The sequence below is a fragment of the Zea mays genome, chromosome 8, assembly GCF_902167145.1.
Source record: "Zea mays cultivar B73 chromosome 8, Zm-B73-REFERENCE-NAM-5.0, whole genome shotgun sequence".
NCBI lineage: Eukaryota > Viridiplantae > Streptophyta > Magnoliopsida > Poales > Poaceae > Zea > Zea mays.
This window is the reverse complement of record NC_050103.1, coordinates 167,778,563-167,795,714: the sequence shown is the minus strand read 5'-3', so window position 1 is coordinate 167,795,714 and position 17,152 is coordinate 167,778,563. Positions and strand designations below refer to the sequence as shown.

Here is a 17,152-nt window from a genome sequence, read left to right as displayed (position 1 = left end):
GGCTCGGCTCGGCTCGATATAGGCTCGTGAGCCGGCTCGGCTCGGCTCGCGAGCCTGTACACTCAAGTACTCAACAACATTAATTACGGTCATTAGCTCAAATTTGAAGCACAATATGTTCCATATAATAAAAAAATTGCGTCCCTGCACTCTAGTTCCTTGTGAGTTATGACCAAAACAACACACTGGTCACTGGATCTAGATGACTGGACACTAATAAACAAACTGACAACTGACAAGTGATAGCTGTAATAGTTTGGACCGAGCCTCGAGCCGGCTCGCGAGCCTCACCAAGCCGGCTCGGCTCGGCTCGTTAGCGTAGCGAGCCATGGAATTAGGCTCGGCTCGGGCTCGTTTAGGCTCGCGTGCCTCACCGAGCCGAGCCGAGCCTGATCGAGCCCGAGCCGGCTCGCGAGCCTCGAGCTTTTTTTCCAGCCCTACCTCGGACAAGGGCAGCCGACCCCGGAGGATCTCCGCCTCGCCCGAGGCCCCCCTCCAGCGGCGAACACGTTCTCGGCTCGCCCGAGGCCCTGTCTTCGCCAAGAAGCAACCCCGACCAAATCGCAGGAGCATTTAATGCAAAGGTGGCCTGACACCTTTATCCTGACGCGCGCCCCTTAGCTGACAGAGCCGAAGTGACCGCCGTCACTTCGCCGCTCCACTGACCGGTCTGTCAGAAAAACAGCGCCGCCTGCGCCGCTCCGACTGCGGTGCCACTTGACAGAGTGAGGCTGACAGGCAGTCAGGCCCAGTCGCACGCACCATAGGAAACTCCGCTCCGCCCAACCCAGGGCTCGGACTCGGGCTAAGCCCCGGAAGACGGCGAACTCCGCTCCGCCCGACCCAGGGCTCGGACTCGAGCTAAGCCCCGGAAGACGGCGAACTCCGCTCCGCCCGACCCAGGGCTCAGACTCGGGCTAAGCCCCGGAAGACGGCAAACTCCGCTCCGCCCGACCCAGGGCTCGGACTTGGGCTTAGCCCCAGAAGACGACGAACTCCGCTTCGCCCGACCCCGGGACTAAAATTCTGCCCTGGCCTCAGCCAACGGCCTCCGCCTCGCCCGACCCAGAGGCTCGGACTCGGCCTCGGCCATGGAAGACGGACTCGATCTCGACCTCGGAGATGCCTCCACATCGCCCAACCTAGGGCGCGGACCGACCACGTCAACAGGAGGCACCATCATTACCCTACTCCAAGCTGACTCAGGCTACGGGGAACAAGACCGGCATCCCATCTAGCTCGCTCCGCCAGATAGGCGATGATGGCGCCCCGCATGTTCCCTGACGATGGCGGCTCTCGGCCCCCTTACGAAAGCAAGAGGACGTCAGCAAGGACTCGACGACCCCGACAGCTGTCCCTCCGCCAGGCTCCAGCACTCCTCCGACGGCCACGACATCACACAAATCGGGTGCCAAGATCTCTCCGGCCGCCACGATGGCGTGTACTTAGGGCGCTAGCTCTCCTCCGCTAGACACGTAGCACTCTGCTACACCCCCATTGTACACCTAGATCCTCTCCTTGCGCCTATAAAAGGAAGGACCAGGGCCCTCTTAGAGAGGGTTGGCCGCTCGGGGACGAGGACGAGACGGGCGCTCGCATAAGGCCGCTCGCTCCTTCCCCCGTGTGGGCGCTTGTAACCCCTACTGCAAGCGCACCCGACCTGGGCGCGGGACGAACACGAAGGCCACGGGATTTCCACCTCTCTCTCGCCCATCTCCGGCCTCCTCGCTTTCCCCCCTTCACGCTCGGCCTCGCGTCGACCCATCTGGGCTGGGGCACGCGACGACACTTCACTCGTCGGCTCAGGGACCCCCCGGTCTCGAAACGCCGACACTACTGATATGGCTGATGACAAATGAGAGGATCTTAATGAAAAAGCTTTGTCCGCCTTACATCATAGTTTATCTCCTGATGTTTTGCGTGCAATAATGAATGCAAAATCTGCGGCGGAATTCTAGAAAAAATGGAGGAGCTATATATGGCTAAGAGTCTTGCTAATGCTCCGTCGCAAAGAGCGTCTTTATACTATTCGTATGGCGGAAGATACATTTATTCAATCACATCTCAATGAATTTAATTCTATTTTTGTCAACCTTAAGAGTTTGTATGTAAAGATAGATGATGAAGATAAGACAATATTATTGGTAGTCTCGTTGTCCCTCTCTTTTAAGCATTTTAAAGAAATTATGCTTTATGGAAATCATACTTCATTGACATTTTAGAATGTTAAGCCAATTTTATTGTCCAAAGAAAAATTTAATATTGATTCTAGTCTGAGGCTAAGGTGAAGGTTTTATTGTTCGAGGTACAACTCAACAAGCGAGCAGTTCTAATAAACCAAAATCAAGGTCTAAGTCAAGAGATCGTAAACCCAACAATTTTTGTCGTGGTTGTAAAACTAATAATCATGTGATCTACTAGTGTTCTAAGTTGAAAAATAAGGAAGAAAGATAGAAGAAAAAAGAAGCTAATAAATCATCTGCTGAGGCTAGTATTGTTGAAAATAGTAATGGTAGAGAAGCTCTTATGATCTTTTTTAATGATGAAAAGCGTATAACTTAGGTTCTTGATTCAACTTGCTCTTTTCACATTTGCTCGCATCGAGAATGATTTTCTAATTATTCTCATGTTCATGATTTTTATACCACTATGATAAAAATCATGAAACTTGTTTCATGAAACTTGTCGACATGTCAGAAAAACCACACATGTTTCATGAAAAACTACACAACCAAATAATCATGTGAAGAGATTATTTCGTTGAGTGAGTTTAGAAAACCACACAACCGCTCAGCTCTTGCGCGAGCCGTTGTAATTGTACCGAGTGGAGCGAGAGTCTTGCGAGTCCGTGACAAACGAGTTTGTGCCATGGCCGCCACCGTGTACCGAAGGACACGTGGCCCACGACGTTTTGGCCAGAAGCTCGATAGTGGAGACGGGGAAAGCGTCGGAGAGGAACCGGAAGCAGAGCACCACTTGCGCGTATAGAAGGCCAATGGCTTTCTACGGAGTTAGTCGACCGAGGTGCTTGGCCCTCGCGTGGGCTACCCTTTGCGTAGGGGCACCAACAAGGATTAGTCGGATCCTTGCGTGGTTCCGGATACCTCAGTAAAGATACTGACGTCATCCACAAGAATTTGCATCTCTACCATGTTCTTTACCTTCCGCATTTATATTAAGTATTTAAGTTTCAATCTCGCCTTTCTAGTTAGATTATTTAGGATTGAAACTTAGACTTTGTGGTAGAGATAGCAACACTTAGACAAAACCTAGTTTGCACATTCTAGATTGTTTTATTTGCATATGTTTTGCTATATGGATTTAATTTTGGACTAGTAGAGATAGTTTTTAGAAGTTCCAATTCACCCCCTCTTAGGCATCACCATTTCCTACACGCATGGCGCATGTGGGCCCGGAGTGGTCACATGGCGTGGCATATGACGATACTAGACACACAAACGTGACCAAAAGGAAAGGTTCCTGGCTTGGAGTTGGCCGACGAGGACGCCGGTCTTCTAGGGAGGTGGATTATGATATCCTGGCCACATGGGATGGTGATATCCTGGCCCAAGACTACGCTATCAACTGACCGAAAACTGCTACGCAATCAAATGACCGAAAACTGCTACTCAATCAAATGACCGAAAACTGCTACATTCCAAGAGATGGTGGTCAAGAGAGGAGGTTCCTAGTAGAGTTGTTATATATCAACTGATCGAAAACCGCTACACAATCAAGTTTTCTCGTGCAATCAAACTAACGAAAGTGATATGAAAATTTCTTTAAAATTATAGATATACTTCATTATTTAAACAATATATTAACTTTTAAGTTCTAATTAACAGATATTAAAAAATCTATCTTTTATAGATTTATTTTTATTTATAATTCAATATATTGGTAGAGAGAGAAAAAATAAGAATTTTTCATGATTTCTGAAAAACTTGATTATACAGCGGTTTAAACAAAAAATTATAGTTGTAGAAGTTTAATTGCACAATAGTTTTGTCGACATTGCTGAGAAAAATTATCAACGGCACGAGCCAAACTAGAGTAGGCAAAGCCCAACATATTCCAAATCCCTCTCCTTAACCACTCGTACGTACGTATAGAGATAGATCACATGCACGTACCATTTATATTCCATAACATTGAGAAAATAATGGAATAAATTAGTACTATCTCCATTCTCAAATATTTATCTTTTGTTAGTTTATTTTAAATAAATTGTGACAAATAAAAAAGAACGGAGTGAGTACTCCTTAATTTTGTTATGAGTGGCTTATGGCTTCTCGCCTCAACATTTCAACCATGAAGCAAATCGATCTCCAACGTCGACACGAGATTCGATGACTTGTATTCTAATTTACTCTCTTTATTTTAAATTATAAGATATTTCATTTTCAGATTTATATAATTTTGTAAGGACTTAGATATATACACTATGTCTACTTTTGTTTACATCTAAATTACAACGGTCCATCGAAGATGATAGATTACTAAACCACTGATCAAAGGGGTTGACGATTCTAGCATCCAGCCACATGTGTATTTGCTTGAATCTCTTTTGTTGACTCCTTAATATACACCAGCTTCGTAAAACCATGTATACGTTCCATCTAGTCTGACAAGCAGACAAATAATTTCCTAGAGAAGTTGCTGCTTATTACATAAACTTGCTGAAACCATTGGTTGAACAAGTAAATTAGTACAAAGTTCCTTGACATACTTTCTCTAAGGCCGTTATCAAACTCATTTACATTCCAGGAAACACATTTACATATTCATCAAATCATTTGATGGGCATCGTGCATGCTAACTAAGTCTACGAAAAAAAAAAGAACTAACTAACTCTCGGGCTGCGCAGGGGCACGGCAGACACGGCACCGGGCTTCGTCTTGTTTCTTGACGACGAGGAGGTGCAGTAGGCTGTCGTGGCACATGTCCACGCCGAAGAGGCGGAACCGCCGCTGCACAAAGGCCCAAATCGCGACGTCGTCGCCTTCCTTGAATGTACATTGGCGCATGAATTGGAGGTACCCCTCTCCCTTGACGATCGTGCCCTGGCTGCTATCCCAACGTGACAGCCGCAGCTCCTTGGCGCCGGCGTTGAGGTCCACAAGCATCACGGGCAGCCCGCCGTGCGCCTTCCCCTTCTTCTTAGATGTCTTCCTTCTGTTGTTGCCATCCTGCGGCTCTGACGGTCCAGGCTCCTGCCGCCTCGGCCGCCTCCTCGGCCCCTCCAGGAGGTTGGCGGCGTCGAGCTCTTGGGGGCTTAGGATTGGCCGAAGGTGGCGCTCGACACCGTCCCGCGGGATGCGGAACCGGCTCTGGTGCCCATCGAGATCGGTTTTCGACATGCGCTTGTCGTGTATGAAGTGCACCGGCAGGTCGGCGCGGAGCCCCAGCGCCTCGAGGAAATGCCTGCGCAGGCATGGCGGCTCTTCTCGGCCGCCGGCAGCCGGCGGTGGCGGCCGTAGCGAGGGCGGGACGACGATGCTATTGATGGGTGCGATGTCATGAACGGCCCCCACGTACGGAACTATCGCACTTGCTGACGCCATCGCCTCCTCCGGCAACGATGACGACGACTTGGCGGCGGCCTCGTCCTGACGCGCCCGCTTGTTGGCGCGCTGCTGGGACTCGGCGAAGGCACGGTCGTATACTACGATCTCGAGAGAGCGCTTGGCGTCGGCGAGACACATCTGCTGGTGCATTGTTGCGCGGCAGAATGGAACGTGGAATGGATTGATGGCGTCGCTGCCCCGCCGCCGTGATATATATATAGTGGCGCACGGATCGGAGGCGGAGTCCGTCCGACTGGCATAAGGCGGAGTCCGCCTCGCTCGCCCCACTCTAACAACCCATTCGAATTCGAATTACGCGGGGCCTCGCGGTCGCGTGGGCGTGGGCGGCACGAGTGGGAGGCGGCGTTGGCGGCTTGGCGCCATGGAAGGATGGCGCAGGAGGAAAACGGAAAAACAAACTGGTGCCGCTGCACGTGGGAAGCTCGTGCTATACTGGACTCTAGCCCCACTTAGCTCAAATTCATTTTTCTAAAGATTTTGAATAGAAAAAGAAATTAAGAAAAAGGCAAGAAAGGTTATCTTCTCCGGTTCTCCCTCCCCTCCCTGTCCGGCTGTCCCCTCGCTGTACACAGGGTGTCTGTCTGTCACCGAGCAGCGGGCAGCCGGCAGGCAATGCGATGATAGTAGCTGCTGCTGCCCCTGCGCCGCCAGTTCCAGCACCACCGGGCAAACCGCCCTTTCCTCTCTCCTCCTTCTCCCTCCGCCGCCGCTTGTGGTTCTCAAACGGCAACGCGCATGGAAGAGACAGCGCCACCGCCGCCACGAGCAGCAGGGCGACGAGGAGGTGGTGGTGGTCCGACCCCGGCGGCAGCCGAGAAGACTACGGCTCCTCTTCTCTAGAGGAGGAGGAGGACGGTTACGATTAGGCAGCGTTCCCCGGATTTGGAGGGGCCGCGGCGGAGCTGTTCGACGAGCCCTGGTTCTCCAAGGTGTCCTACATACGTTCCTGTATTCTTTTTCCGTTCCAGTAATTTTTTTCCTTTCCTTATTGGTACCCTCCCTCGTTATGCCATCAATAATTTCGATTTTCTTGCGTGCCTGAACCTCGATAGATACCGAATGTCCAAAGAGTTCTTAAATTTGCTTTAGAATAAAAGTTGCTTTCTTTATCTACCTTTCAACAGTTTTTCTATAGGTCATAATAGTCGTTATTACTGTCCTTCGCTACCGATAAATCTGAAACGATGGATGTATATATTTGGGGATTCAATTAAAGATACTTATAGCGTTTTTTAATCAAAATCTTTATTTGTATAGATTGGGAAAATGAATATTATTTTTACATTCATTGTTTCTATTTTTCGAGTGATTTGCAGTTTAAATTTAAATTATCCGAAGGAATGCAATTAAACAAACTAAGTTTAATAGTTATAGCAAATATTTTGATAAATATGTGCTAGAATTAAACATATAGGTCTATATACTGTAGGAAAATACCACAAAAAGTTTGGTGAAAAAAAAAGAAAAAAATAAATAATCTTTGCCTAATGTCACAGGAAGACACTCCACAAAGTATACTTTTACTCAAGCAGACTTGCAAAAGTGGTTTGTTGATGATTGGGATAAAAGAGCTCCTGTAAAAGCCTCTATCGATGGGTGCACCAATGACTTTTTAATGGTTGACCTTTCTACAAAGGACATGCCAGCGACTAAAGCCGATTCAATAGATGTTTTATGTGATTATATCATGACAATAGAAGACGATACGACACTAGAGTAAGTGCTCATTGATTTATCTATTTTATGTATACCAACTACTTAGATTCTTGATATAGACTTTCGTCATGCTACATTACAGGATGACATCAGTGCGAAGTTTTAATTCTTTTAAGATATAAATATCTGTCAAATACCTGCAAAACATACTAACGATAAATCAAGATATGATTCTAAGATATTTTGACATGGCTGTTCGGCTGCTTGCCAATAGTCACGTAGGCCGAAAGGAGAAATCATAAATAATAGAAAGCATTATATGGACATGCGTTTCTCGGTAAGTTTGTTTCCAATCATTAATGTATTAATATATAGTATCTACATCTAATCCTCATGTGGACATGTATATATACTGTCCAGAGAATGGTTGTTTTGGTAAACTTCCAAAGTACCACCAGGATCCTACAACAGAAGAGTTAGCTAAAACACTCGATTGTTGGCCATCAATGAATTATTATATCACGAGTTGTAGGTATGTAAGTATGTGTTCATTTCGAATGTATTTATAAAGGACAGTTCTTTGCAATCCTAATGACTGATATTTTGCAGGTTCTTATGCCATGGAAATTTAACGGATGTCACGCCCTTTTCGTTATAGATCATGTTAAAAAGCATGTGACTTTTATCGACTTTACACCGACTCAAGATTGGTGTAAACACATGTCATACAAGAGGTTCGCGGAAGCGATTATCATGACCTCAAAGAAATATAAGATTGCTTACAGCAAGAAATGTTCTAGATGGGCGGAGGATATCTTTAAGTGGGAACATACAATTCAGACTAGTGTTCCAATTGACTTAAGAGGGTATTTTTTTCGTACCACCTTCTCAGCAGTTTAAATTTTTTCTATGATAATCATTGTATAAAACATAGTTGGCCAAACATTATTCTATAGGTTTAATACTAGCTACCTCGTTCTACAAGCTATGACCATGTGGGGGAATGACAGACAAATGAAATTTGTTGGGATGAATGTAGTACGTTCGTTTTATGTTCAAATCATACATTCCAGCTACCTCGCTCTACAAGATAATACGTTTTGTTCTCTTATGTCTTTGTCTGTAGAATGCAAAGATTCTTTGAAGGAACTTTGTGATTGATCTGTTAAGTTATGAAGACAATTCGTGCCGATATGCCATCCCTGCAAACATACAACTGAGACTTATCGATATCGCTAAAAAGGATTAGCTGATTAGTGTAGGGTTGTCGACACATTTGTTTGTAATTAAAAATTCTAAATTAACTTTTTAGAAATAATTTGTGTAATATTGATAATATTTTCCACACGGATTTTGCATATTATAGTGATGTTTGTCGTTCCGTATCAATGTTTCATACAAATCTTTTACTTCTGTCGCAACGCACGGGCACATACCTATAACAATATAACACACATATGTACATACGTTATCGTGTTATTATACGGTTCCGTTGCAACGCACGGGCACTCACCTAATTAACATCTATGACAACGTTGTTTCGTCGTACAATTTTTCTTTATATGCTACTATTATAGTTTATGGTCGCTTCGGCCCGGGTCTTGGGCAATTTCTGGGTCCACCCCTGGCAATGATATAGATGATTCAAATAAATAATAATAATTGAAATTGACAAATCAATTTAAAACCAAAACTAATAAAAGTCGCTTAGCGGGGGTGAATAGGCGGAATCTGAAATTTACAACTTCAAACACAACTACAAGCCGGGGTTAGCGTTAGAAATAAATGCGAGTCCGAAAGAGAGGGCGAAAACAAATCACAAGCAAATGAAGAGAGTGACACAGTGATTTGTTTTACCGAGGTTCGGTTCTTGCAAACCTAGTCCCCGTTGAGGTGGTCACAAAGACCGGGTCTCTTTCAACACTTTTCCTCTCTTAAACGATCACTTAGACCGAGTGAGCTTTCTTTCTTGATTTCCCGGGTCACTTAGACCCCGCAAGGACCACCACACAATTGGTATCTATTGCTTCGCTTACAAGCTTTGAGAGTAAGAATGAGAGAAAGAAGAAAGCAATCCAAGAACAAGAGCTCAAAGAACACGAACAAAACACTCTATCTAGTTACTATTTGTTTGGAGTGGATTTGGGACTTGGAGAGACTTTGATTCTATTGAATTGTGTCTTGTATTGATTGCACTAGCTCTTGTATTGAATGAGATGTCTAAAAAACTTGGATGGTTGAGATGGTGGTGGTTGTGGGGTATTTATAGCCTCAACCACCAATTCAACCGTTGGGGCAGGCTGCTGTCGATGGACGCACCGAACAGTACGGTGCACCACCGGACACTGTCCGGTGCGCCAGTCACGTCACCCAACCGTTAGGGTTCTAACAGTTTCGACCGTTGGAGCTCTGTCTTCATGGGGCACCGGACAGTCCGGTGCCGCACCGGACAGGTACTGTGCACTGTCCGGTGTGCCTCTGGCGCCTGCTCTGACTTCTACCACGAACTGTAGCTCTGTCAGGGCACTGTGCAGTCAAGCGTTGCGCTGGTAGCCGTTGCTTCGTTTGGTGCACCAGATAGTCTGGTGGCACACCAGACAGTCCGGTGAAATTATAGCGGAGTGCGCCTGGAGAAACCCAAAGCTGAGGAGTTCATAATGTACGGTCCCTGGTGCACCGGACACTGTCCAGTGGTGCACCGGACAGTCTGGTGTGCCAGATCAGGGCAGCCTTCGGTTTCTTTTGCTCATTTCTCTTTGAACCCTAACTTTAACTTTTTATTGGTTTGTGTTGAACCTTTAGCACCTGTAGAACATAAAATCTAGATCAAACTAGTTAGCTCAATTGTTTGTGTTGGGTAATTTAACCACTAAAATTATTTAGGAAAAGATTTTACCCTATTTTTCTTTTAACTATGCATGTAAATAATGAACAGGAGATAGGGACGAGAAAACCACACTGGTCTTGCATGAAGGTCACCTCAACCATCAAGATTGTGTGTACAAAATGTTCTCTAAAAGCACCAGAGGAATTCCCCGTAAAATCTCTAAAAGCTCTAGATTAATTTAATATTTGTTTAGATCTAATATGTTGCTAAGCCTCCTCAAAACTCGTTTGAAAAACAAAATTGATCTGAAGATTTCTAATTCGGTCCGACCGGCCTTTCCCTAGGCCGACCAACAGAGCTAATTTCCCGCTTGGGCCTTAGCCAGCGTGTTGGGCCTCCTAGCTTGGTCGTCGATATAGATGGCCAAATCGACCGTTCGGCACGGCACTAGCACTATTAAAAACGACACTATTATGCATTATTAGTAATCGTACCGTGTCGTGTCGACACTAATGTCTAACCCGTGGCTTAGGCACTACACTATAGTGCCTAATTATGCCATGCTGACACTATACGGCACTAACACCTAATTGTACCCATGTCAGTCTAGGCACTATTTCATTTTAAAAGCTTACAAAAATATAAGATTTTAAGATTATATATATAATTTTAAAACTTGAATATTTATACCGTTATAAAGTAAATTCATTATGTTTAAAACCATAACAAATAACAATTTACAATCACGTGTACATATCACAATCACATCTATAAACCACATGTTGGTCTAAGTCGTGTCTAATCGTGTCGGTCACTTAGTCGTGCCTTGCTCGTGCCAGCCTATCATGCCGGCGTGGTGGCTCAAGCACGGCATTAGACTCATATCGTGCTGGCACTGACATTATATGAATCGTGTCCGTGCCATGCCGAAGGAATACAGGCAGTGTTGTGCTTAGTGTCGGGCCATTTAACACGGTCCGTTTGGCATCTATAGTCATCGATGCAATGCGTTCGTAGGTGACGCCGTGGCCCAAGCCAGCTAATAGCCTATAAATTTATTTGCAAAATCCACTTTAATGTAAGACAATATTTGATCAAAGCATGGACACACTCTACCGAACAACATGGGCCTCTGCGGTACCCCTTTTTACATGGGTCTCTGCGGTACACCAGCTAATACCGTGTCATGTGGAAAAAGAAAAACAATTGTGGATGTGATCTGTAAAATAACTCGAAGTATTTTGGTAAAATTAGATGTGGTTGAGCGAGTTACGGACAAGCGGATGCTGCCGTTTTCGCTCGAGGATGATGGGAAAGAACGAAGCGGTATCTTTCACTTATTATTATTAGCGGCTGATAGTTAATATCTGCCAAATTCTTCCATCAAAGAGCTGCTAAAAGCATGTCTAATTCAATTTTCCATTGCGAGGAATTCTTCTTTGGAATGCTAGCTAGATCTATACCTTTAATCTCTATCTCTATCTACTAACTATTAAGAAGCTAATGTTGACCATGTCGTGCTCCCGCCTCCCCTTATCCCGCGTCGCATGCACCTACCCTCCCACTGCATGCAAGCATGTAAGCCGCAGAAGCTGCATGCAAGTCGTAGAACACTATGCAAGCACTGACGGCCGCAAAAGTTGCATGCAAGTATGCAAGCCGCAAAAGCTGCATGCAAGCTGTAGAATACTATGCAAGCACTGACGGGGCTGGGCAGGAGGAACCTAGCGAGGCGCCACCCATTGTATTTCCTCTGAGGCTCTGCGATCGTCGTTGTCTTGTTGCATGCACTGAGGTTAAACGTGCTGCTGTTGCTCCTCTGCTTGTGCATGGTTCCCCGCCCCCGCACAGTCGCAGAACACGACCATGGCAACGGCCGCGCCGACGTCCATCAAGGGGTTCAACTGCACCTCCAACTGCACTTACTCGTGCCAGGCGTACGCGCTCTACCACGCCGGCTTCGTGGGCGTGCCGCTCGATCTCGCGGCCATCGGTGACCTCTTCGCCGTCAGCCGCTTTATGGTCGTGCACGCCAACAACCTCTCCACCACGGCCGCGCCGGCCAACTGGCAGCCTCTGCTCATGTCGCTCCAGTGCGGCTGCCCCTTACGGTCCCCCAGCTCGTACGCGCCGATGCAGTACCAGATCGGCCCGAGGGACACCTACTGGATCGTCTCCACCACCAAGTTGCACAACCTCACGCAATACCAGATCGTGGAGCGCATGAACCCCATGCTGGTGCCCACCGACCTCGACGTCGGCACCATGGTCACGTTCCCCGCCTTCTGCCAATGCCCGGTCACCGCCAACAACGCCACGGCGCTCATCACCTACGTCATGCAGCCCGGGGACACATACGCGTCCGTTGCCGCCGCCTTCTCCGTCGCCTATCCATAGTAAAAGACACGATGCGGCGGCCGCCTATGCATGCACTGAGGCTGAGCGCGCTGCTGTTGCTCCTCTGCCTGTGCATGTTCCCCGCCCCGGGGCTGTTGTAGAACACGACAACGGCCACGACCAAATTTAATCAACTAGATGGAGCCGAAGGCTGAAGGTACGACTGGTGATAAAACGATATATGATTTGTGCATGAATATGTGCTTCAGCTTGTGCAACATAAGACAGGTTATAAATTTAACTATCTGCACGCGGTTATTAATGTCTTAGAAATTTTAACTCTCGTGGCAACTAGAGATGGCAACGGGTACCCGAAACCCGAAACCCGATGGGTTTTTACCCCATTAGGGTACGGGTTTGGGTCAATTTTCATACCCATGGGTTTGTTAATGGGCATAAATGTATACCCGGCGGGTTCATGGGTACGGGTTTGTTCCTATAGTACCCAAACCCGTGAACCCGTGGGTTTTTTAAACCCGACCAAACCTAATGCATATTATCATTTTATTTTATAAATAAACAACAAACTTGTTATCTACCTATTTTACTTCCTAATTTTTATCAAATAGTGAATGTATAAGTAGTTGGTGATAGTGTTGCTTGCTTGCTATTATAGTTATTACTAGCGTTATATATGTGGTGAATGTATAATTTAGTGCAAGGTAACTTGATTATATAACTTATTATTTGTATTTAATTCTCTGTACTAATATTTTTTATACCAAATCATGAACTCGTTGTTCATTACATAAATTTTGGACCATGATCTCATTAATCATTACGATACTTATTGACTATAAAAAGAATAAGCATATTAGAGATAAAAACCCGCGGGTAACCCGTGGGTACCCGCAAACCCGATGGGTACGGGTTTGGGCAAAATTTCAAACCCGTCATGGGTACGAGTTTTTTAATGGGCGTAAATATTTTTCACGGGTACGGGTTTGGGATAGCAAAACCCGGCGGGTTTATACCCGTTGCCATCTCTAGTGGCAACGCATGAGCACATATCTATTACTATACTTAAAGCACCAGTTTCAACGATCGTCCTGCGTCTTTTTTTACAAAGAACACCCTCAGGTTTCCTTGGATCAACCTGTCGTCCTCTCCGCGATGGGATCTGCGATCGTCGCGCCGCCGCTAACGTCACGTTCCTTCTGCCCATACGCGTACGTATATCATTAGGATTAGAATTGGCACGCCGATCAAGAGGACCATAAGTGCCCTTATCTATACTAACTATTAAGAAGCTAATGTAGACCACGTCGTGCCCCCGCCTCCCCTTATCCCGCGTCGCATGCACCTACCCTCCCACTGCATGCAAGCATGCAAGCCGCAGAACACTATGCAAGCACTAATGGGAAGCCACAGAAGCTGCATGCAAGCTGCAGAACACTATGCAAGCACTGACGGGGCTGGGCGAGAGGAACCTAGTGAGGCGCCACCTATCGTGTTTCCTCTGAGGCTCTGCGATCGTCGTTGTCTTGTTTCATGCACTGAGGCTGAACGTGCTGCTGCTGCTCCTCTGCTTGTGCACGTTCCCCGCCCCGGCGCGGTCGTAGAACACGACCATGGCCACGGCCGCGCCGGCGTCTGTCGAGGGGTTCAACTGCACCACCAACCGCACGTACCTGTGCCAGGCGTACGCGCTCTACCGCGCCGGCTTCGCGGGCGTGCTGCTCGATCTCGCGGCCATCGGTGACCTCTTCGCCGTCAGCCGCTTCATGGTCGCGCACGCCAACAACCTCTCCACCACGGCCATGCCGGCCAACGGGCAGCCGCTGCTCGTGTCACTCCAGTGCGGCTGCCCCTCCCGGTCCCCCAGCTCGTACGCGCCGATACAGTACTAGATCGGCCCAGGGGACACCTAATGGATCGTCTCCACCACCAAATTGCACAACCTCACGCAGTACCAGACCGTGGAGCGTGAACCCCACGCTAGTGCCCACCGACCTCGACGTCGGCACCATGGTCACGTTCCCCGTCTTCTGCCAATGCCTGGCGCCGCCGACAATGCCACGACGCTCATCACCTACGTCATGCAGCCCGGGGACACGTACGCGTCCGTTGCCGCCGCCTTCTCCGTCGCCTATCCACAGTGAAAGACACGATGCGCGCGGCCGCCTGTGCATGCACTGAGGCTGAGCACGCTGCTGTTGCTCCTCTGCCTGTGCGTGTTCCCCGTCCCAGAGCGGTTGTAGAACACGACAACGGCCACGACCAAATATATTCAACTAGATGGAGCCGAAGGCTGAAGGTACGACTGATGATAAAACGATATATGATTTGTGCATGAATATGTGCTTCAGCTTGTGCAACATAAGACAGGTTAGAATTTTAACTATCTGCACGCGGTTATTAATGTCTTGAAAATTTTAACTCTCGTGGCAACGCACGGGCACATATCTATTACTATACTTAAAGTACCAGTTTCAACGATCGTCCTGCGTTGTTTTTTACAAAGAATACCCTCAGATTTCCTTGGATCAACCTGTCGTCCTCTCCGCGATGGGATCCGCAATCGTCGTGCCAAACGTCACCTTCCTTCTGCCCATACACGTACGTATATCATTAGGATTAGAGAGCAAGGTTATGACGGTACCGGTAGCGAAGGCCCAAATCGTCTGGCAAATTCAAGCCATATGGCTGGCGACAAATGAACATGTGCTATATATATATTGCTAAGTTACAACACAGACCAAATAAATTTAGTCCAATCAGTTTTTAGAAAAATATCGTAACAAAACACAGACAACTGACTAGTCTAGTTTAACTTATGACTTGTAGGAGTTAGAAGACAGCCATAGGGGAAAAAAACAACTCAAACGCACCATCGAACTGGAATAGCCACGGCCGCTGCTGAAGCGGACGGTGCCTGCAGCAAAACATCAGGAAAAGCGACCGCTGGAACCTGGAAGAGAAGGCCACAGGAAAAAGCGCGAAAAGTTTAGACCCGACTACCCGAGCCGTTCTCTTTTATCTTCCACGTCAGCTCGCGCTTGCGTGAATCCACCCGAAAAAAAGAAGAAACGCGCGGACCCGCCCTGTCAGCAAAGCGATAACCCACAATGACACGGCGCAGGCCATGACTCGGCGCCGCGGATAGGGATGGGGGCGCGGGCGCCAGAGAATTTTTCGTAATAATAAAATCCAGTCCGTCCCATCCCTAGCCTATCCGGCGCCAGCACGAGCAGAGTAGCAGACCACCGTCCTAGCGCCCACCCACTCCGTCCGAACGACCGAACGACCGACCCATGCCATGCCATGCCGTTCCCGTCCATCGCTGGCGTGTGGGCTCACATACTGCAGCTTCCGTGGACCCGGTTGTGGCAGGCACGGGGAGCAGTAGCCGGGCCCCACCTCGTTGTATAAAGACCTGTTCCAACTCGTACCCGCCAATCCCCTCCCTGTTCTGTTCCACTCTCCCTCTTCCTCTCTCCCTTCCCCGCCTCCTCTTGCCGTACGCCACGTCTCGAGTCCCCTCGCCCTCTCCTCGCCTGCGCGCTGATCCACCGACCGACCGCTCGCGACGAGTCAAAGGGGCGAGGACCCCTCGACCTCTTCCTCCCAGCAACCCAGCGAGCATGACGTGTACCGGCGGCGGCGGCGGCGGCGGCGAGCACTACTCGCGGCAGGTCCGCGAGCTCTGCGCGCTGCTGCTCGCCATCGTGTCCCCCTCCCCGGCGCCGCCGCGGCAGCCGGTGTCGACGATGTCCCCTGCCGCGGCCGCGGCCATGCTCCTCGGCGCGTCGGTGGCGCTCATGCTCTGCGGCTCCGTCACCTTCGCCATCGGCTTCCTCCTCATGCCCTGGGTCGCCGGCCTCGCGCTCCTCTTCGGCTTCGCCGGCGCCGTCAACACCCTCTCCTCCTCGGGGCTGTTCCTCTGCAGCGGCAGCGGCACCAAGCAGCCCCCCGCCGCGGGCCCCTGCAAGCACACGCGGTGACGGATCGTCATCGGGCTCGGGCCGCCGGGGCCCCAACCCCAGTGGTCGGATCCGATGCGCTCCTCGCCTAGCTTGCTCCCCTCCTCCGGCCAGCCGGAACCGTGCCTAGATTTATTTTTCTTCTTCGTGGATGGATGGATGATGGAAGGATTATTATAATTCCCTGTAAAAACGCGCCCATTTGCTGTAGTACTAATATGCTGGTTAATGGGAGGAATGTCACAGGATATTTAAGTGATCGTTTAGAATCCTTATTGAGAATCCGTCGTCCAAATGTTGGCAATTCTATTCTGATCCGTCCAAATTAAGAATGAGCAGAATCCTTATTGAGACGCGACAGGAATTCTTTTTTTTTCCTTCCTGCTTGTTCTTGTTATCCATGTCAAGTACTCAAGTCTACTACTAGTCTACTATGTGGTGACACGTATTTTTGGGTGTTTTATCTGTTACTGCCACTTTGTTTTTATCCGTTAGAATATATGATAACGTGTGAGCTACGGAGCACAGTGCTACAGTGCAAGTTCGCTACCGCTGGAACGCGCTGGTGGCTGTCAGTGTTTCGACTAGCGTGTTCGTCGTCAGCTACTCAGCTGTGACAGAGAGGTGACCCAGCACGTGGCACACGAGGTGTCGGTTACGTGCAAAAGCACAGGGAAGAGGGAACACTTGGGGCTGTTTGATAGCTCCCCAACTTCATATTAATAAAAAACAGCTCTATTTTATATAAAAATAGCTGAACA

The 17,152-nt window shown here is 48.2% G+C and overlaps 1 protein-coding gene and 1 long non-coding RNA gene across 5 annotated transcripts; both read left to right on the top strand.

Moving 5' to 3' along the window:
* Nucleotides 1-6,067: 6,067 nt before the first annotated feature.
* LOC103636347 (uncharacterized) lies at nucleotides 6,068-8,494 on the top strand. 4 transcript variants are annotated; one of them, XR_004852205.1, is made up of 6 exons: nucleotides 6,093-6,517; nucleotides 7,085-7,304; nucleotides 7,519-7,581; nucleotides 7,665-7,776; nucleotides 7,854-8,110; nucleotides 8,201-8,493. It is a non-coding gene; the product is annotated as an uncharacterized lncRNA (long non-coding RNA). The 4 variants fall into 4 exon arrangements; XR_004852203.1 differs by having other exon boundaries at nucleotides 7,085-7,581; nucleotides 8,201-8,494; XR_004852204.1 differs by having other exon boundaries at nucleotides 7,519-7,776.
* Nucleotides 8,495-15,866: 7,372 nt separating this feature from the next.
* On the top strand, nucleotides 15,867-16,673 carry LOC100277040 (uncharacterized). The gene has a single exon (NM_001150711.2). The coding sequence runs from the start codon at nucleotides 16,053-16,055 to the stop codon at nucleotides 16,410-16,412; it is 360 nt and encodes a 119-aa protein (NP_001144183.2). The 5' UTR covers nucleotides 15,867-16,052; the 3' UTR covers nucleotides 16,413-16,673.
* Nucleotides 16,674-17,152: the final 479 nt, after the last annotated feature.